Source organism: Camellia sinensis, chromosome 10, assembly GCF_055761805.1.
Source record: "Camellia sinensis isolate YWXY chromosome 10, ASM5576180v1, whole genome shotgun sequence".
Classification (NCBI taxonomy): Eukaryota; Viridiplantae; Streptophyta; class Magnoliopsida; order Ericales; family Theaceae; genus Camellia; species Camellia sinensis.
Genome location: NC_138970.1, coordinates 35,615,261 through 35,638,038, shown reverse-complemented (window position 1 = coordinate 35,638,038; position 22,778 = coordinate 35,615,261). Strand labels below are relative to the sequence as shown.

General features: G+C 41.7%; 1 protein-coding gene across 1 annotated transcript; it reads right to left on the bottom strand.

The window, feature by feature from the left end:
* Nucleotides 1-342: 342 nt before the first annotated feature.
* On the bottom strand, nucleotides 343-1,247 carry LOC114318489 (protein ZW2). The gene has a single exon (XM_028265385.2). It carries the CDS (start codon nucleotides 1,159-1,161, stop codon nucleotides 454-456), a length of 708 nt encoding a protein of 235 aa, XP_028121186.1. The 5' UTR covers nucleotides 1,162-1,247; the 3' UTR covers nucleotides 343-453.
* Between the last annotated feature and the right edge of the window lie 21,531 nt (nucleotides 1,248-22,778).

Below are 22,778 nucleotides of genomic sequence, written 5' to 3'. Positions count from 1 at the left end.
GCTCATATAGTCAAAAAAAGCCAAAAAGTCAAAAAACCAACCCACTTCCCAAACGAAGGCTAAATAAGTCTATACTTTTTATCTTTTTATCTTTTTTGAGTCACATCAATCAACATCTCCTCTCTACTTTTCTATACATCTTTTTATAAAAAGTCAAAAAGTACACTTATTTACAACATTCCAAACAACCCCTAAGAATAGTTGGGCTAACAATTTGCTACTGATGCAATACATTTTATCTCCTTCAGATTTTTTTGCAATTTTTTAATTAAAATTATTTGTCAATTCTTTAGAACCTGAATATTAATTCAAAATTTAAATATAAATATAAAAAATAAAAAATTGGCTTGAACTTCATTTATTTATTTTATTTTATTTTGGGTGGGGGGCAAAACATTTTATTTTATAAATAAACACACACACATTTGAACCCAAAAAATTAAAAAAAACAATCTACCAACCACTACTAGCAGTCCTGATCTCAGCCTCTTTCTGCAAACCCAGCATCCGAATCCTGAGTTGCAGCTGAGTAGCCGCCGCCAAAAACGTAACCCCCTGCACCGGACTCAATATCTCCACCACCTTCTCCGCCGTCTTCCGCCGCAGCAAATCCGCCTTCCCTAACACCGCTTCCATCTCCCTCCTCAACCCCTCCACCACCTCCGCCTCTCTCACCTCCCCATCCTTTCTCCCCTCCCTCCTCGCCACCTCCAAAATCGGCGGCGCCGCCACGCTCTCCTGAACCCTAGCCAACTCCTCCGCCACCTCCCTCTCGGCCGCCTTCGTCTCCCTCACCAATTCCTCCATCCTCCGCCTCTGATCCGCCGTCAATTCGCCGGCGGAATTCGCGACAATCCGGAATGCGAGTCCCGGTTTGAATCCGGCGATCCAGAGAAAGGTGCGCTCGAATGGAGTAAACCAGGGGGGAGAGAAGACGAGGAAGACATTGTTGCGAGCGGCGATTGATTTGTGATCGAAGTATTGTTGGTAGTGAGAGAGGACTCGGGAGACTAAGTCGATGAGGTCGGAATCGGAGGAGGAATTGGAGTGGTGGAGGAGCTCATCGAGGTAGTGTTCTTGGTGAACGAGCCATGATTCGAAGAAGGATTCGAATGAATTACTACTACTTTCATTGTTGATTGTGGATGTTCCAAGGGGCATGTCAATGGAGGTTCAGAGAGAGAGAGAGAGAGAGAGAGAGGACATTGATAGGATGAGATGAAGGCGTAGAGTGGGATATTATGCCTTTGTTTGGTATAAGTTAAAGTGAGATTTTTTTTTTAATATTTAAAATAGTTATTTTTTAATTTAATAAAATAAAATGTCATATTTAAATTCTAAGTATTTTATTTTAATTTTTATAAAAATTAAAAAAAAATTTCCAAAACTTTTTAGCCTCAAGTAAAATAATTAAGAAATTAAAAAACTAATTTACATCTCAAACGAACTGTATACGAATGTGGAGTGTTTTGAAGAATTCTATTATACACACCTCACTAAAATATTTTTTTAATTATAATTTTTTAAATAATTATGACTTAAAAAATATAATTTATATATATATATTTTTTATAATTATAAAATCAGTAGCGATACAGACCCCCTCCAGAAAGGAGTGCGGGGAGCAAATATTCAGGCAAGCCCGCACTCTTTTCTTCCAAGCTCCTGTCTGTCCGATCGACCTGCGAGCACAACGGCGGTGAGCTATCCGGCGGTGTGTGGCCGGAAAACCCCTCCGACGATCAAGTTAGACATGCACACAGGGATAGAGAGAGAGAGAGGACTGAGTTGTGTTTAGTGTTTGTCTCACCAAAAATATGTCATCTGTCTAGGCATGGGGGGCACAGATTCGCTTATATACCTTCTGCGCCCCAAATTTACTCCCATTAGTCTCTCGACACGTGCTGCTGTCCCATCTGTCAGCACAAATCCAGCAATCACCACCTAATCAAACTGTTAGGATACCTCGGCGGAGCTCGGCAGACCGACAGAACCTCCTCGGTTTCTCCCGACCACGCTGCGCAGCATACCTTAATGAACCATTCGTCGAGTTTTTGTACAACCGAACTCGGCTGCATTCCGACAAGCCGAGCTCAAGGTAGGTCGAGCCGGTTAGCCGTTGGTCTTCCTGCCGAACTAACGCATGAACCGTGGAACCCATGGAGACAGGCAGACATCTCGGCCGTACTCCCAGTAGATCGGCTTCCGCACCAACAAGCCAAGTAGCTCGGTCCCACATGCCCTGTGCCTTAACCAAGCAAAACCCTTCCGGACAGGCCCAAGCTACCATGGCCCAATTGTGTTCACCCATAATTTGCCCGGCCTTTACCACAGCCCAATTCAGCTCATAAATCTCCCTCTCAATTGCCCCTTAATTCCGTCCACGCAAGCGTGACTGGGATTTACATGATCTGACCGGGGTAGACTCTTCCTCGGTCCTTAGTTTGCAAGACATCAATCGTGCTATTCCTCTTGCTCGGTTTCTTGGCTTGCTAGGCTGAAGCCTCAACTTGCCTTCTTGGCGGGCAAAATCAGCTCGGCGAGGAACTCCAAAGAAGGCGAGCAAGGTCCGCTCCGCGACTTTCTTCTTGGCGAGCAACAGCAGCTCAGCAAGGAACTACAAGGTCGGCGAGCAAGGTCCGCTCCGCAACTTCCTTCTTGGCGAGCAACATCAGCTTGGTAAGGAACTACAAAGAAGGCGAGCAAGGTCCGCTCTGCGACTTCCTTCTTGGCGAGAAACATCGGCTCGGCAAGGAACTCCATGGAAGGCGAGCAAGGTCCGCTCGGTGACTTCCTTCTTGGCGAGCAAGATTAGCTCGGCAAGGTACTCCAAAGAAGGCGAGCAAGGTCCGCTTCGCGATTTCCTTCTTGGCGAGCAAGATCAACTCAGCAAGGAACAACAAAGAAGGCGAGCAAGGTTCGCTCTGCGACTTCCTTCTTGGCGAGTAAGATCAGCACGACAAGAAACTCCATGGAAGGCGAGCAAGGTCCGCTTCGCGACTACCTTCTTGGCTAACAAGATCAGCTCGGCAAGGAACTTCAAAGAAGGCAAGTAAGGTCCGCTCCGCGACTTCCTTCTTGGCGAGCAAGATCAGCTCGGCAAGGAACTCCAAAGAAGGCAAGCAAGGTCCACTCCGCAACTTCCTTCTTGGCGAGCAAGATCAGCTCGGCAAAGACCTCCATGGAAGGCAAGCAAGGTCTGCTTCGCGACTTCCTTCTTGGCGAGCAAGATCAGCTCGGCAAGGAACTCTAAAGAAGGCGAGCAAGGTTCGCTCCGCGACTTCCTTCTTAGCGAGCAACATCAGCTTGGCAAGGAACTCCAAAGAAGGCGAGCAAGGTCCGCTCCGCGACTTCCTTCTTGGCGAGCAAGATCAGCTCGGCAAAGAACTCCATGAAAGGAGAGCAAGGTCCGCTTCGCGACTTTTTGCTTGGCGAGCAAGATCAGCTCGGCAAAGGAACTCCAAAGAAGGCGAGCAAGGTCCGCTCCGTGACATCCTTCTTGGCGAGCAACATCAGCTCGGCAAGGAACTCCAAAGAAGGCAAGCAAGGTCTGCTCCGCGACTTCCTTCTTGGCGAGCAAGATCAGCTCGGCAAAGAACTCCATGGAAAGTGAGCAAGGTCCGCTTCGTGACTTCCTTCTTGGCGAGCAAGATCAGCTCGGCAAGGAACTCCAAAGAAGGCGAGCAAGGTCCGCTCTGCGACTTCTTTCTTGGCGAGCAAGATCAGCTCGGCAAGGAACTCCATGGAAGGCGAGCAAAGTCCGCTTCGCGATTTCCTTCTTGGCGAGCAAGATCAGCTCGGCAAAGAACTCCATGGAAGGCGAGCAAGGTCCGCTTCGCGACTTCCTTGTTGGCGAGCAAGATCAGCTCGGCAAGGAACTCCAAAGAAGGCGAGCAAGGTCCGCTCCGCGACTTCCTTCTTGGTGAACAAGATCAGCTCGGCAAGGAACTCCATGGAAGGCGAGCAAGGTCCACTCGCGACTTCCTTCTTGGCGAGCAAAATCAGCTCGGCAAGGAACTCCAAAGAAGGCGAGCAAGGTCCGCTCTGCGACTTCCTTCTTGGCGAGCAAGATCAGCTCGGCAAGGAACTCCATGGAAGGCGAGCAAGGTCCGCTCCGCGACTTCTTTCTTGGCGAGCAAGATCAGCTCGGCAAGGAACTCCATGGAAGGCGAGCAAGGTCCACTCCGCAACTTCTTTCTTAGCGAGCAAGATCAGCTCGGCAAGGAACTCCAAAGAAGGCGAGCAAGGTCTGCTCCGCGACTTCCTTCTTGGCGAGCAAGATCTGCTCGGCAAGGAACTCCAAAGAAGGCGAGCAAGGTCCGCTCCGCGACTTCCTTCTTAGCGAGCAACATCAGCTCGGCAAGGAACTCCAAAGAAGGGGAGCAAGGTCCGCTCCGTGACTTCCTTCTTGGCGAGCAAGATCATCTCGGCAAGAAACTCCATGGAAGCCGAGCTAGGTCCGTTTCGCGACTTTCTTCTTGGAGAGCAAGATTAGCTCGGCAAGGAACTCCAAAGAAGGCGAGCAAAGTCCGCTCCGCGACTTCCTTCTCGGTGAGCAAGATCAGCTCGACAAGGAACTCTGGTCTTTCTACCAAAATGATTGTCAATTGCCCCTTTTCCTCGGCCTTCTGACTGACGTCTTCCAAAACCAAACTCCCTAGATCTTTTCCACGGTTGTTCGCACCGCCATCCTCTGAGCTTCCCGCCGGGATAAAGCATCTCGGCTAGAGCCTTGAGTTGAGCAAATCATCAACTCATTTGACCGGAGTAAATCATCTCGGCTGAAACTTCAGAGTTGAGCAAATCATCAACTCATTTGGCCGGAGTACATCATCTCAGCTGAAACTTCAGCAAATCATCAACTCATTTAGCCGGAGTAAATCATCTCGGCTGAAACTTCAGCAAATCATGAAGTCATTTAGCCAGAGTAAATCATCTCGGTTGAAACTTCAGCAAATCATCAAGTCATTTAGCCAGAGTAAATCATCTCGGTTGAAAATTCAGAGTTGAGCAAATTATCAACTCATTTGGCCGGAGTAAATCTTCTCAGCTGAAACTTCAGCAAATCATCAAGTCATTTAGCCAGAGTAAATCATCTCGGTTGAAACTTCAGCAAATCATCAAGTCATTTAGCCAGAGTAAATCATCTCGGCTGAAAATTCAGAGTTGAGCAAATTATCAACTCATTTGGCTGGAGTAAATCTTCTCAGCTGAAACTTCAGAGTTGAGCAAATCATCAACTCATTTAGCCGGAGTACATCATCTCGGCTGAAACTTCAGAGTTGAGCAAATCATCAACTCATTTAGCCGGAGTACATCATCTCGGCTGAAATTTCAGAGTTGAGCAAATCATCAACTCATTTGGCCGGAGTAAATCATCTCGGCTGAATCAGAAAAGTTCTTCAGCAAAAGTAATTCACTTCTATTACACTGACAAAGAGAGTATCACATTCAAAAGTGTAGGGGAAACAAGTTCTTCCTCAAAAAATTACTCAAGAACGATAAGAATATAATTGTTTGAGGTTAGCCGCATTCCATGGCCGGGGTACGCCTTTGCCATCCAAATCTTCTAAGTGGTATGCCCCCTTACCCGCCAGACCGGTTATCTTGTAAGGCCTTTTTGTCTGTTGCCACCGAGGTTGTCTTCGCGGTGGACGTCGCTGCATCATCCTCTACTCGGATGTGCTCATTGATGCGGTACATCAGTTGTCTCATGGATGGCGGCTGGTTCATTGTAAGCGAGTCCCTCAGCCTATGTCCGACCGGGAGATCGTGCTTGTATTGGGTGATTTCCAGGTTGACCGGGCAATCCAAGATTTCATTGAGGGTTTCCCAATATCTAGAGTTGTATGCCTTCAGTGTGTCGCTTGGCTCCATCTTGACACTGAGAAGGTGGTCAACTTCCTTTGGCATTTTGGTGTTGGTTTTGAAGCGCGTCACAAAGGCTTCGGCCAACTGCTGCCACCTTTCTATGCTCCTTTCCGGCAGCCTCTCAAACCATTTCAAGCCCAGTTCGCCCAAACTTGACGGGAAGATAAGGCACATAAGAGTGTCATTCCGCCTATGTCCGGCCATGACCTGTCGGAAGTGGTTTACATGCATATAGGGATCGGTTTTTCCATCGTAGAGCGTGAACTTAGACTGGTGAAAGCCCGTGGGAAGCGGTGTTGTTTCTATCTCCATGGAAAAAGGGGTGGCGCTCAGCCTTGCCAAGTTTGTGTCTAGAAGGAGAGGCGCAGCTAGGCGAGGTGGAGGCATTCCGACCTCTTCACTGGCGTGAACCCCATAGGATAGCCGCTGGAACGTCGACACCCTCTGAGCCTCCCGCCGGCGAGCCCGTTCCTTCAAGACTACCCGCAAATCCTCTGAACGAGTAGAATAAGAATACCTCGACATCGTCGCTGGACGTGAGGGTTGATAGGTGCTGTCTTGCGCACTGGACTTCTCTACGTGCGCGTCGAAATCTCCAACCTTGTAACTTCTAGTGATTGAGATGGACGGAGTACGCCGCTGGCTCTGACTGCATGAACGGTGGGGTTGGGTGCGCTCACTATGGTCTCCCACTCCAGCTACACCCTTCCCTTTGACATGTCGCTTAAGATCCTCCATCTCCGCCGCCATTCTCCGGATAACGGCGTCTTGGTCCCTTAGCTTGTGTTCTAGTCGCCTGGCGTGCGATTCTCTCTGCCGCCGGTGACCGTCTGGACTCCGTGAATGTCCAAAGCTTCTTCCGCGCTTATCCCGCGCGTCTCTTGAATGTCCTCCTGGAGAAGTTTCCAGGTCCGCCATAGGAGGAATGGCGGGGTGTCCTTCTCTCCGTTTGCTTGACTCCGGGGTAACTCCGTCGATGGCAGACAACGGAATCTCGTCATTGTTCGCCATGCACGGCGATCAGATGAACCTGGAAGACAAGGTTTTGTCTTTCAAAGTTCCCACAAATAGCGCCAATTGTGCGGGGAGCAAATATTCAGGCAAGCCCGCACTCCTTTCTTCCAAGCTCCTGTCTGTCTGATCGATTTGCGAGCACAACAGCGGTGAGCTACCCGGCAGTGTGTGGCCGAAAAACCCCTCCGACAATCAAGTTAGACACGCATACAGGGATAGAGAGAGAGAGGACTGAGTTGTGTTTAGTGTTTGTTTCACCAAAAATATGTCATCTGTCTAGGCATGGGGGGCGCAGACTCGCTTATATACCTTCTGCGCCCCAAATCTACTCCCATTAGTCTCTCGACATGTGGTGCTGCTATCCCATCTGTCAGCACAAATCCAGCAATCACCACCTAACCAAACTGTTAGGATACCTCGGCGGAGCTCGGCAGATCGGCGAAACCTCATCGGTTTCTCTTGACCGCGCTGCGCGGCATACCTTAATGAACCATTCGCCGAGTTCCTGTACAACCGAACTCGACTGCATTCCGGCAAGCCGAGCTCGAGGTAGGTCGAGCCGGTTAGCCGTCGGTCTTCCTGCCGAGGTAACGCATGAACCGTGGAACCCATGGAGACAGGCAGACATCTCGGCCGTACTCCCAGTAGATTGACTTCCGCACCAACAAGCCAAGTAGCTCGGTCCCACATACCCTGTGCCTTAACCAAGCAAAACCCGTTCGGACAAGCCCAAGCTACCACGGCCCAATTGTGTTTGGCCCACAATTTGCCCGGCCATTACCACGGCCCACAATTTGTCCGGTCTTTACCACGGCCCAATTCAACTCATAAATCTCCCTCTCAATAATATTATTTTAAAATTTTAATTATGATTTTTTTATTTAACTATAATTTATTTAATAATTATGACTTAAAAAATATAATTTATATATATATTTTTTATAATTATAAAATCAGTAGAGATACAGATCCCCTCCAAACTCCCACCCCCACCACCCCCCACACACACATGGGGGTTGGGGATTGGGAGAGAAGAAAAAAAAAAAATGGACCAATCAAAAGCAAAGGAATGGAAGAAAAGGGGCCTTAAACATTTTTGTTATAAAATACCTATGATAGAGGATATACCATAATCTTTCTTGTTTGTTTTTGTTTTTGTTGTTTTGGTGTTTTGGTGTGTTTTTGCTTCGTGGGAAAGGAATTATGTGAAATGCTTCGAGTGGAAGGTTTGAGAGTTCAATTTACTTTACTTGTTTTCATTTTTTAAAAAAAATTATGTTTTCTTATTTTTCGTATTTTTATTTTTACTAAATTTTTTAAATATTTTAAATAATTTTTTTACTTTTTAGACACATCTAACATAAATACACCTAAAAAGTAAAAAAATTATAAAAAAATATTTTAAAAATTCACTAAATATCAAAAATACAAAAAAAAATATAACAATTCAGTACATATTTTGTATTTTTATGTATTTATTAATTTTTTAAAATATTTTTTCATAAATTTTTTACTTTTTAGATACATCTAAGTAAGGTGCATCTAAAAAAGTAAAAAAAATGTTTAAAATTTTAAAAATACGAAAACCAAAAAATTCAGTTTTCAAAAAACTTAGGGATTGTTTGGGATGATCTAAATAAGTGCATTTTTTGTCTTTTTACGAAAAGATGTGCAGAAAAGTAGAGAGGTGATGTGATGAAAAAAAGATAAAAAAAATGAATTATTTAGGGGATGCCAAACCATCACTTAATTCAGAAAACTCAAACCAAACACATTGATTGTTTTTTTAAGGGGTTTGGCTTTCTTTCAGTATGTGATCAAATTGAAGGGTGTTATTGGACTTGTGAGGACTTACTACGGGTCCCGTTTTAATAATGTAAATCATTTAATGTGTATAACTCGTCAGGTACTATATACTTGTCAAAAATCACATTGAACGGATATCGATAGTTATGTGATCAAATCAGTTTTGTATTAAAAAATTGAATAGTGAAAAAATAAACAGTTAACAGAAATCTGATTCGATGAAATAGTTATCGATATCCGATCAATATGATTTTTTATAGACATATAATACTCGACAAATTTTACATATTGAACGGTTCAAATTATGAAAACAAAATCCGTGAAAAGTCTCTCGAGCCCAATATCGATTTAAAGGAAAGCCAATCCCTATTTTTAAAGTGTTTTTTTTTGGGGGGAAGTGGACAAGAAGCCACTGGAACACAATGGAATCCATAGGGTTTAGACATTTGTGTGACTCTAATCTAAAATACAAACAACTGACCCCAAAAAAGTAGATCTTAATAAGTGATTTTCTTGTTTAATAAGTCTTATAAAAAAAATTTATCAAAAAAAAATGTCACTAATTATAAATTTTAGCGATAATTCATAAAAATCATGATAAAAAAAGTCATTAATTGTCAATTTTTAGCGACGTATATAAAAGATTGTCATAAAAAAAAAATTTAACAACAATTTTACTAAAATTTATTTTTAATAGGACTTGATAGAAATTAAATCTAACTATTAAGACCTATTAATAATTTATCCAACAATAAAATAAAAAAACTATGCTCTTTCGTATCCACTACGCCTTTGTTTGACTAATTTTATTGGACTAAAAAAATATATATAAAAGATAAAATATGTTAAATAAATTAATAAAATAAAATGTTACATTTAAATTATAATTATTTTATTTTTTATTTTATAAAAATTAAAAAAAATCAAACTAAACAAACTTTTTAATCCTAAACAAAAAAGTTCTAACTCAAAAAAATTAATTAAAAAAATTAATACCAAACGACGACTACGAAAAGGGTTGAAAGCTAAGTGTGACTTCTCATGCTGTTTTAAGAACTATTTTGATAATTACAAACCAAAAAATAAAAATAAAAATAAAAATTTATTGATTTATTAATTTATTTATTCATATCATCTTTTTATTTTTTATATATTTTTTTATACTTCTTAAAATATGCCTTCGTGTGACTTCAATTTGAGTATGTTTGAGCTTGGTGGATGTATTTCAAGGCTCTGTTTGGGATATTTATTTGGACTAAAATAGTCATATAGGACAAAATAGATTATTTTAGTTAAATATGATAAAATGTCACATTCAACCCATAATTATTATTATTTTTTTTTATAAAAGTAAAAAAAGTCAAAAAGTTTATTGCGAACGAGATTTTTTAGCCCTATACGATTAGGTTTGGTATCCCCTAAAAAAGTTAAAAAGTCAAAAAGTCACTATCCTATTTAAGTCACAGCACTTTATTTAAGTTATATCACCTCTCTATCACATCACTTCAAACTCAACTCATATTTCATAAAAGTACATTTATTTAGAACATCCCAAACAACTCTTATAATCAAAAGGTCAAAAAGTCAACCCACATCCAAACGAACTCTACAGTGCTTGGGTTTGGTGAATTTATTTTAGAATTTTAATTTTGATAATTTAAACTATTCACGTTTAGGATTTTTAAATAAATTATTCATATAAAAAATTTAAAATTATTTATAAAAAATAAATAATTATTCTTAAAATTATAATTATTGTCTATTTAAAAAAAATGATTAAAAAACATAACTATCGAAATTCGTTAATCTTAAAATTTTGGTAAATAATCTATTCGTGTCTTAAAAAGTGAATTGTTTAAAAAAGTGAATTGTTCAGATCAGTGAGGTTGGCTATAAAATGAACTGATCAAACCTAAACACTCTCTCAAATTAAGTTGGATGATCAACTTGTGAAAATATAAGACTTATTTGATTTGTATCTCAAGATACAATTTTTGAGACAACTTTTTAAAATTTTGTTTGGTTCAAATTTTTTGAATTTTTTTTTTCAAAATCATTTTCTCTCTCTTACACATTAATCAATAATTCTTTTTCTCTTCTCTCTCATTCTCAATCACTTTTCCTCTCTTACACACATCTACAACAAAATATCAAATTATTCCAAATTCCCAAACTCTAAAACTATTTTCAAAATATACAACCAAACAAAATAAAAAAATTCTAAACTCTTTTCCCAATTTTCTTTTTTTGAAAATTTATTTTAAAACACAAACTAAATACACCCACAAAGTCCTCTCAAAATTTATCTCGAAAACGAGATGTATGGTATAGATTTAAAGCTAAAATTTTATTTTGCAAATGACTTTTTGATTTTTTTTTTTTTAATAGAAGACGAAAGTATAGAAGTGTTTGAGAATGACTTTTTGGAGATGTTTGAGAAGAGAGTTGGGTTAAAATAATTCACTAAAAAACAAAATAGATTAAAATAGTTAATAAGACAAAATGCACTACAAAAAAAATCACTTTTGGCGACTAAATTTTTAGTCGCCAAAAGTCTGTTTTTAGTCGCCGAAAGTCAGTTTTTGACTTTTCCCGACAAAATTTTTTAGTCGCCACATTTGTCGCGTATTTCTGGTCGCGGAAGGTATTGGCGACTAAACTTTTTTTAGTCGCCAAAAATAGGTGTTTACCGACTAAAAAATTAGTCGCCAATAGTGTTTTTCACTTTTGGAAATAATACATTTACCGACTAAAAATTTAGTCGCCAATAGTCACTAAATCGCCGACTAAACGGTTTAGTCGCCAAAATAAAGACTTTTGGCGACTAAAATTTTAGTCGCCAAAGGTGTTTCCGTCAAAAAAAAAATCGACTTTTTTTTGCTTTTCCTGAGTTTCGAACCCTAACCATCCCATATGCCACTACAACTTCACATGAATATTTATGCAATATATATTATTTATATAGTATATTAACCGGATTAATACAAAATAATAATATATACAAATATAATTATTTTAATTCAATATAATTATTTAAAAAATAAATTATTTACTAAAAAAAATTTAGGCCACTTTTGGCGACTAAAGTCAGTTTTAGTCGGCAAAACCTCTACTTTTAGCTACTAATTTTTTTTTAGTAGCCAAAAACTCCTCCTTTTAGCTACTAATTTTTTTTTAGTAGCCAAAAACAGCACTTTTGGCGACTAAAGTCGGGTTTAGTAGCCAAAACTCCTCCTTTTAGCTACTAATTTTTTTTAGTAGCCAAAAACAGCCACTTTTGGCGACTAAAGTCAGGTTTAGTAGCCAAAACTCCTCCTTTTAGCTACTAATTTTTTTTAGTAGCCAAAAACAGCATTTTTGGCGACTAAAGTTGGGTTTAGTCGGCAAAACCCCTCCTTTTAGCTACTAATTTTTTTTAGTAGCAAAAAATCTGCACTTTTGGCGACTAAACTGAATTTTAGTCGCCAAAACCCCTACTTTTGGCTACGAAATTGATTTTAGTCGCCAATAACTATGCATTTGGCTACTAAATTGTCTTAGTCGCCAAAAGTGTTCACTTTTGGCGACTAATTCCATTTTAGTCGCCGATTGTCCTACTTTCAGCGACGAAAATTTATTTTTTAGTCGCCAAAGCTGGATTTTCTTGTAGTGATGTCATATTCAATCCATAATAATTTTACTTTTTCTCTCACAACTATCAAATCAACTACTAAAAAAAAAAAAAAGTCAACAAACTTCTCAAATACAATTATTTTAGCTAAGTTAAAATAGTCAAATAAAAAAACTAAATAGCTAACTAAAATAGCCAACTTTCCAATTAAGGCCTTTGATTTTTTCTCAAAAAAACATATAAAAAAAACAGAAAATGAAAAGACGTCTTTAATTTTTTAACATTTTTACTTTATATTTTAGTCAAAAACTTACTAAAAATCCATTTATTGCAGAATATGAGTTTTATCTAGAATAATTGTGATTTATAGATGAGAGGGTAATTTGTGAACAAATTGGGCCGAGTTAGAACGAGTCTTCTTTGGATGATGGGCCGCACAATAGGCCAAGAAGATGATTCGTATTTTGGCTCTAGACCGAGGTAGTTACCAGGACAGTTAGATTGATTGCTGGAATTGAAGCCTGTTTGGGGACAAAGCCTTGTCGGACCGAGGTGATTATCATGGTGATGGGTCGAGCTGGGCATTGCACGGCGAGATGCTAAGCTAAACAGGGTTACCGCAGCTTGACCGTGTTGGGCACGAAGCCGGAGTAACTTGGTTGACCGCAATATCAACCAAGTTAAAGGGTTCATCCATCTCACTTGGTGGGCGGTGAGTGAGGTGTTACCAGAATAAGTGTTATCCATAGGGAATGTAGTTCCTAGGAGGGCTCTGGTGAGTAAGAGTCCTATTAGGATTGTGCCACGCGGAATTTATAAAAACTCTTGGCAAGACCTATGTATAGGTATCACAATTTCTACTCTCAAATACACAGAGCTTTGTGTCTATTGTCTATTTGCTGACTTAGACATCGGAGAGGTTTTCGGCACACACCCGTCGGCTAGCTTACGTTTGTGTTTTCAAGTAGTAAAGCAACAACGTTTAGAGAAGTGCAAACTTGATCAACAGGATTGTATGAGAAGAATATTTATGTGCTCGTACAATTGGCGCCATCTGTGGGAAGACACACAAAGAACAAACTTTTTGATCGAGTTTCCACTTTAGTTGAAATCTACGACGCACAATGAAGACTTACCACATTCTGCTGTTGATGGGCAAACCCCGGAAGGGGGCAGAAGGTGTGAAGGTTTACCTTTTATCCCGCCTATGGCGAAATTAGATCCCCAGCAACGAAATCCACGAAGGGACACATGACAAAGACGGGGCTCCAGTCCTTGTCGCTTCTAAAGCCCTGAAAGGCAGAGGTGGAGGTTGGATCCTCAAGTTCTAGAAGATCGGGTAAGGGAGCAAGACGAATTGATACGGAGGATGGCGACAGACATGGAAACAATGAAACGCCAAATAAAGGCAAAGGGGTGGCAACAGAAGAGGGACGCAAAGGCAACTCACGCTCTTACTACTCAGAAGATCGTGACAGACAAGTCACGCCATCACAAGCTGAAAATAGGAGCCTCAGGACAAGCGATACACAATCAAGGACTTCTAAGACTCGTTACTCCAAGTCTGAGAGAACGAGGATTGAAAGGTCTTACATGGAGGGAAGCAGTTATCAACCATCGCATTCACACCAAACAACATCTAGGCACACAGAGTTGCCTAGGTCGGCGGACCTGCAGACAGTGCTTGAGGAAAGGGCTCGAAGGAGAGAAGACACTCAGGCTCGCGACCCTCTCAGAGTCTCCGCACTACAACGGTCGACTTCTAGAACACAAGGGAGTGTCGAGGTTGGAATGCTAGAGTCGCGCCTTACCTATGAACCAGCAGACAAAGCGTTAGCAAGTTTGTAGAGCTCGCCGTTTGTTCCGGTGATAGAGAACGCACAATTACCCTCAGGCTTCCACCAACCCAAATTTACTATTTATGAGGGAAAGTCAGCCCCTTACATGCACTTGAGCCACTTTCGCCAGGTTTTAACAGTGTATCGGCGAAACGAGGCTCTAATGTGTATCTTGTTTCCTTCCAACCTTGGTGACCTGGGTTTAACATGGTTTGAAAGGTTGCCAGAAGGTAGCATAGCTTCATGGGCACAACTAGCAGAGCCATTTGTGACCAGATTTAGAACGAACACCAAGATACCTGTGGAGATTGACCAGCTTCTCTCCGTAAACATGGGTGAGAAGGAAACATTGAGGTCTTACAATAACCGGTATTGGGAGACTTTTAATTAGATTTGAGATAGCTCCACAAACCTAGCTATCGCATAGTACAAACGAGGTTTGCCGGCTGGTAATAAATTAGGGATTCAATGACGATGACTCCACCCCTTACATTGGAGGCCCTAATGGAAAGAGTGCATCAGCACATCCGAGTAGAAGAAGATGTTGCATGCACCAAAGCAAAAGCTGGCACAACAGCGATGTCAGACAGAAAACCTGCAGTAAAAGTAAACACAGTCGGGCGAAAAGGACAACCGAGCAAAAATGGGCGAGACAGACGAGTTAACAGAGAGGACCCCCAAGAAAGAAAGTTGAGAGTCCACACTGCCATTACCACCGTATTCAATAAACTTATCTACCGGATTCTTAGTAAGATAAGCGACGAACCCTTCGTTCGACGGCCAACCAAGTAGGGAGAAGCGCAGAGAGGCTACGATGATAGGTACCGTTGCACCTTCTATGATGAAAAGGGGCATCAAACTGAAAATTGTACGCCATTGAGGCAACATCTGAAGGAGTTAGCAGCTGCAGGCCACCTGGACCAGTATATAGAGGAGGGAACACAGCCGACCCCCCAAGACCACAATAGGCCAGATGGGATGCTGGTCGACGGTCCACCCCAAGGCATAATCAACGTAATACATGGGATCATCGAACTTGAACGGGTATGTGAACTCAGAGAGATGATCAAAAAGGCTGAGCACTTGAGAGAGGTACTAAGTACACAACCTACCGTCAAAAGGGGAAAAATGGAGGCAACAAACGTCATCTCCTTTTCTGACAAAGACTTAGCAAGGTTATAATACCCTCACAATGACGCACTGGTGGTTACTTTGCGCGTCAAGAACTTCGACATCAAGCGGATCCTAATTGACCAAGGGAGCTCTTGCGAGATAATGTACTACGAGACCTTCAAGCAACTAAAACAGGAGGATAGAGACTTGGAACCCGCAACATCTCCCTTAGTCGGCTTCAACTCAATACCAAAATGGCTGGTGGGTAAGATAATTCTACCAGTCAAGGCAGGAACGATGACAAAACAGGTGGAATTTTGGATATTGAAAGTCCCTTCCACTTACAACATAATCTTGAGAAGACCATGGTTGTACACCATGCGATCGGTGGCATCAACCTACTATCAAGTGTTACGGTTTCCCAATGAAATCAGAGTGATTGAAGAAGTCTCAAAGGACCAAATCATGTCGAAATAGTGCTTCGTTATAGTAAATGGCAGTCGGGCTGCAAAAGGGTTTGTACAGATGGTAGAAAAGCCAGAAAATAATGAACTGTTCACAGACGTTGGCAAAATAGCCGAACAGAAGGCAGTAGAAGACTTGGTAGAGGTACGAATAAATGAAAAAAACCCAGAGAAGTTCTTTTTGCTCGGCTCGTCTCAGTCCAGCACTGAGAGAATAGAGATCATGGAATTTTTTACCTCTAACATCGAAGTGTTCGCCTGGATGCCGTATGACATGCCTGGCATTGACCCTAATTTCATGTGCCATCAACTCAATGTTCATCCAACCGCCAGACCAATTATACAGTGAACTCGCCAATCGGCACTCCACCACGCAGAGATAGTAGTAGAACAAGCAGGAAACTTGCTGGAAACAAGGCAATCAGAGAAATACAGTATCCCAGGTGGATTTCCAACACTGTAGTGGTGCCAAAAAAGAAAGAAAAATGACGCGTTTGCGTGGACTACAAAACAGTTAACAAAGCATGCTCGAAAGATAGCTTTCCCCTACCACAAATAGACCAACTGGTGGACCTAACAGCAGGACATAACCGACTTAGCTTTCTTGATGCGTATTGCGATTACCATCAGATCGCTATGTATGAACTGGATCAGGAGGTCATGTCGTTTACAACACCCAGAGGACTATATTGTTACAAAGTCATACCTTTTGGCCTAAAAAATGCAGGGCTACATTCCAACGGATGATCACCAATGTTTGAACCATTGTTAGACAGGACAATGGAGGCTTACATAGATGATATGGTGCTCAAAAGCAGAGATGAGGGGGACCATCTCAAGGACCTAGACGAGATGTTTCAAATTTTGAAGTCCCACAAGTTGCAATTGAACGAATCTAAGTGCGTATTCGGCGTGGGGTCAGGCAAATTTTTGGGCTTTCTAGTGACCAATCGGGGTATAGAAACTGATCCCTCTCAGATCAAAGTCATCCAAGGTGTAGACACCCCATTTTTGACCGCCCTTAAGACTTGGGCACTACTGATGGTTTACTAGGTGGAGAAATGTGTGCAGGTCAAAAGTTCAGTTTCTTCGGCAATGAGAGAGACAAATCTCAACTTCATACCCCTTTTGGACCAAAACAATCTTGATCAAAATATTTTAGACCTTGAAACCCTCTCTTTCAAAATGCTTTGAAAATAAAGTTTCTACGATATTCCGACACTCGCATTTTGTTAAATGTCGCGTTTTTCGATAAACCGAGCAAGGAATAAGTGAAAATGAATGAAAGAGAGATGAAATCTTTGAAAAATATTTCAAAACACTTTGTTTATGGGTTTGGAGTTGAAGAAAAGAGAAATGAGAGAAGAAAACCAGTTTGGGAGAAGTTTGGCATGAATCCGAGAAGGATCGAAACTGAGCGGCTTCACCAAAATAGGCATAAATTTTTGCACAGTTGGAATTTTGATGCAAGGCTGCCACCATTGGAAAGCTTACTTCCGGGGCTTCAATTTGGACACAAGAATGACCTGAAAAGAAGTCTAGAGGAAGGAGTTAAGCCAATTTAAAGTTGGACTTGAAAAGTAGAAAAGTGGTCGGCTGACCAGAAAAAGTAGCTGGCCGACCAAAAAAAGTAGTTGGTCAACCAAAAAAGTGGTCGGCCGACCAGAAAAAGTGGTCGGCCGACCAGAAAAAGTGATCGGCCGACCAGAAAAGTGGTTGGCAGGTCCCAAACTCAGATTTTTTGAAGATATTTTCCCTCTAGCTGTCTTCCACAACCTTCAGCTGTTCCATAAACAGATATTTCGAACCAACTCTTACTTTTTGCTATATATGAGCCATATCTCCCATTTTGCAAAGGGAGAACTTCTTGAGCAAGTTTGGAAGCCTCTCTCTCTAAAAAATCCTCTCTCTCTAGAATTTTCAAACCTAAATCTCTGCCTTTCTCTCTATAGTTCACTCTCTCTTCCCCTTTTGTGCATAGAAGGGCATAGAAGTAGAGAAATATAACTAGTTGGCCTAGGCATCCTTCATCAAAGGTGCATATCCATGGGCTGAGGTCTCTTGGAACTGATTTTTAGGCTGATTGAAGGTTGTTTGGCTCAGAAAAGTGGTTATTTTGCAGCTGTGCTTCAAGGGTAAGCATCTCCCTCTTTTAAGCTCATTTTTGTACACTATCTTGGCCATTCTTGCATGCTTGTTTTGCCACCCTTTTAAACTATTTTTGGCTTGGTTTTGAACTGAAGAAAACTCTGTTTTTCAGTCCTCAAAATGTTGGTTTGTGCCTTGTTTGGCTAGGCGGTGTTTCCTCCCTTTTGCTCCTTGACTTGTATAGCTTTTGAGCCATCGTCTAAGGCCTTTCAAAACAACTTTTCATGGCCTTAGAACCAATGAAATCCAGAAGATTTTTAGTGGTAAAAAGCTTGTTTTGAGGTTCCAAATGGGAGGGGATAGCCTCCCCTCCTTGTCTCTCCATGCCATGCCTTGTTAGCTCTATAAAGTAGCATCTTTTTGTGGCTTATGTTAGCTCTTTTCAAGCATATTGTTGTGACTTTTCAGACCTTCCATAACTCTATTTTGGTCTGTCTTGGTCACCTCTTGCATGCTTCTTATAATTGTAGTGTAAACCTACTTGTAGCCTTGCAAAGTAGCATGTATATATTGGCTCAATTTCAGTAGGTTTTTGGCCATCATTTGACATGTCATAACTCTGATTTTTGTTGGTTAAGTCATCACACACTTGGCTTTGGTAGGTGTAGTGTAAACCTCCTTATTGGCCTTACATACTCCATGTTTTGACCGTTCATGCTAGCTTGTTTTGGCTTTGCTCCATGCATGTTTTGTCATTGTTTTGGCATGCTCTAGGACTATTTTGGGTTATATTGGCCATATGCTTCATGCATTGCATAGCTATAGTGCAAATGCCTTGACTAGTCTTGAGTTTTGAGGCCTCTACTATGCTATACTTGTGATGTTTGCATGCATTGGCATCATTTTAAATGATATTTCAGAGCTTATATCTTTGCCATACTCTCATGTTTATCACTCCTTCAATGTGTTTGAGAGTTGCCCCTTTATGCCTTGTTTGTGAGCCACTGTATGAGTCTCATTTTCTTGCCTTTCAAGCCATCATCTCAGTCCATTTTGGCTACTGTTTTGGCCTGTATAAGGTCTGTTTGGGGCTGGTTTGGCCATTTGAGCATTGTCTTGCATGCCTCTAGTGTAATACATTTCACTAGCTTTGATGCTTAAGCCTTGCAACATGCATTATGTGAGTTGTTTGCATGATTTGAAGTCATTTAGCATGACATTTCAGTGCTGGAACATATGCCATTATACTCCATGTTTCATCTTTTCAATGCCTTTTGAGAGTTGTGTTCTTATGCCTAATTGGTGAGCCAATACACGTGCATGCATTTCTCTTACTTCTATGCCTTTATTTTATCACCAATGGCCTCTATTTGGGCATGGCTGAGGTCTGTCCACTTTAATTTAAGTCCATTGAGCATGACTGATTGCATGTTGTTTGCATGCTATGTTGTCCGTTGCATTGCGTATGCCATGTACTTTGTATTGTGTATGCTTAGGTCATATTGCATCGAGTATGCCACCTTACCTTGCATTGAGTATGCTAGGTTGTCATTCGCATTGTGTATGCCATTTTGTTGCTTAGCATTGAGTGTGCATGTTCCATGCATTGAGTATGCTATGTTCCATGCCACTTGTTGCATTGTGTTTGGAATAGGTGTTTAGTCCAAACACGAGAAACGAGGGACGTTTCATACTTGAAGTGATGAAACGTGCCTCAATTCTTGGTCGTTGATGCTCTTGATCTTACATGATAGAGATTTAGGCCTTATGTGTTTACTTGTGCATTCATTTTCATATTGAATTGTGTAACTTTACCTCTCGGCCATCATGCATCGAGATACGTGATTGGTGGCCCGAGGGTCGAGAACCACAGTCCCTTGAGCTTATGAAATGATAGGGAGGGTGGTTGTACACACATATCTTGCAAATACATTGCCATGCCCTTTCTTGCTCTCTGTTGCAGCAAACTGGAAGAAGTGCAACAAAACTGGTCGGCCGACCAGTATTACTAGCTGGGCGACCACTTTTTCTGGTTTTTCAGCAAGAAAAGTGGTCGGCAGGTGGTCTCCCTCCCCAACAACTGGTCGGCAGCATCCCTAGAGGTCTCCTAGGTGGAGTTGAAGCTTTGTGGAGCTTTGTGAAGTGTTCTGAAAACAGTTGCAAACAAAGGCAAGTTGGGGCATCATGATGGATTCCCGAGCGAGGCGATTCGAGTATGCATGCATCCCTCGTCATGAGGCCATTTCAATGCTTTGTTAACTTAGAATAGTTATTTGTTTCAACTTGTCTTGTAATAATTAATTAGCTAGAATAGTTAGTTAATTAGTCGGTTATGTATTATTTATTCGGACCCTCCGTCGAGAGGGCACATTTGTTGTAATAAGTGTGCGTGTGTGTGATGCATGTCTTCTAACCCCACGTCTTTCTCCCTTTTATTTACTAGCTTACGATGGTTAGTATTAGGGCATATTTTGTTTAGCATACCTTATGCGTGCATTCATTAATCTGTATTGCATGCACCGGGCTCGGCGCATCATACTAACTGCATTGTATTTCAATCCCAATTTGAATACATGTATCAAGTGTTGCATTTCACATGACATCTTAGGATAGCCGAGCCTATTTCTAGTTGCATTTTGCATGTGTTGCATTAGCCATCTTAACATAACTAGGATCATGCATTGATTATTAACTAGTTTTTGTTTTGGCTCGGAGTACTCAGTGAGTGTTTATGCTCTAGCATCTTGCATGAGTGTGAGTGTTGCCATGATAGCATACTATTCATGAGGCTAACTGCTTAAGTGATATAACTGTCTAAATGCCTGTGGGTGAAGGTTGGATTACTTGAATTGGAACAATTCATCGAAATACGAGTTTTAAGCCCACTTGAGGTGGCAAAATCCTGTTTTCTTAAGCCCACTTGAGGGTGGCAAAATCCATGTCTTAGCCTACTTGCGAGTAGCACATTCAAACCCTTATGCGATGCTTTGTTCCAAATTAAGCGATCTAGTCTATACTTGTGTGTTGTGCGCATCCCATAGTAATTCTAGCTAATTAACCGGAATAAGAACACATGTGTTTTCAAAAACAAGATATCATGCTTAGTACAGGCCGATTTTTGATCGGGCAAGTGGGGGTGCTCATAGATGACCTTCCCCTCTCGTACCCAAGTTCCCGAGCCGAGGCAACTTTGGTGATGACGGACACGTGGCCTTAGGCAACGAGTCAGGGTTTCCTAAATTCCCCAAAATAAATATTTAGGTGGCGACTCTGTATCTGGCAAAGCAGTTCATGTTTGACACTTCTTTCTAAAAATCAATTTTTCAAAACGATTTGCTGGATTGGACTCTTTGGTGATTTATCGGTCTTGCATTACACTTTGCGAGATTAGATTCAGAACCATGACATTTGAGTCCGAACTGTAGTGAGCCTAATGAATAAAACGGGATTTTCCCGGGACGTTCGAGCACGTCTACACAAGGTCTTGAGAGGCCTAACACAGTTAAGGAGGTACAGTACCTCACTTGCCTAGCAGCCGCACTAAACCGATTTATAAATTGGTCGTCAGACAGGTGTCGACCGTTCTTCCAGGCACTGAAGGCCAAGTTTGAGTGGGATTATGAGTGCGACCGCGCCTGGAAAGCTTGAAAGCCTACATGACCTCTCCTCCATTGTTAGTGACCCCAGTACTAGGAGAGGAGCTATTTTTGTACTTAGCAGTTTCCCAGCATGCATTTAGCGTAATGTTGATAATAGTTGAGGGAATACAACACCTGCCTATATTTTATGTGAGCAAGACATTGCTGGGCACTGAAACAAGGTACCTGCTGTTGGAAAAACTGGCTTTAGCCTTGATGATGGCTTCAAGAAAATTGTCGCAGTACTTCCATCTCCACACCGTGATTATCTTAACAGCCTTCTCCTCAAAAGCCTTGTTTGAGAGGGTGAATTTTTCTAGACGAATCTTGAAGTGGGCAGTGGAGTTGGGGCAGTTCGACATTAATTTTCAACCAATAACCGCAATAAAGGCCCAAGCTTTGGCAGACTTCGTGGCCGAGTTCGCACCAAGAAGTCATCATGTTTACCCAATCCACTTGACCAAGGCAACCGAAAGAAGAAGATAGAGGGAAGAAAGAACAGACCGCAGCACTGCAAGCAAGGACTTACCCAAAAGTAAAGTCTTGAGATAGTCAGACAGTGAGAATCAAAGTCCAACGGCATACAATAACCTGTAAGAAGGCATCAACAACGCCCCTAATCCCAAGATGTCATCAGATCCCTCAACTTGTTGGAAGCTATTCGTTGGGGAGATGTGGAAACTCTTCGTGGATGGAGCATCCAACAGGCATGGTGCAGGACTTGGCATAGTCCTCATCTCACCGGATGGCCTAACAATTGAACAAGCAGTCAACCTTGGCTTTCCAACATCAAACAACAATGCAAAGTATGAAGCATTACTAGTAGGTTTGAAATCAGCACTTCATATGAAGGCCACCGAGTTGATGGTGTACAGTGTCTCCCAACTGGTAGTCAACCAGATTTCGGGCAACTACAAAGCAAAGGATGATAGAATGGCTAAGCACCAAGAGTTGGTCTGAAAGGAGATCATGAAGTTTGAAGTAGTTCAGAGAGAGCAAATCGGTCGAGAGGAAAATAGTAAGGCAGATGAGCTGGCCGATTTTGTGTCAATGGCAGATACATCCATTCCACACCCATTATTGATTGACTTCCTACCTAGACCAAGTATTGAAGAGCCCAAAGCAGCCGAAGCATATTGTGCCGAGCTAGGCCCTTCTTGGATGGATCCTATCATAGTGTTTTTAAAAGATGGCATCTTACTTGAAGAAAAAAAGAATGCAACAAAATCAGAGCAAAGTCATAATGATTTTGGCTCTCCCAATCACTGGCATTTTACAACAAATCCTTCACAAGACCTTACTTAAAGTGTGTCCATCCCAATAAGGTCGAGGCATT

Excerpts from the sequence above, each read along its gene's own strand:
- LOC114318489 (XM_028265385.2), bottom strand. The coding sequence starts at position 1,161 with ATGCCCCTTGGAACATCCACAATCAACAATGAAAGTAGTAGTAATTCA.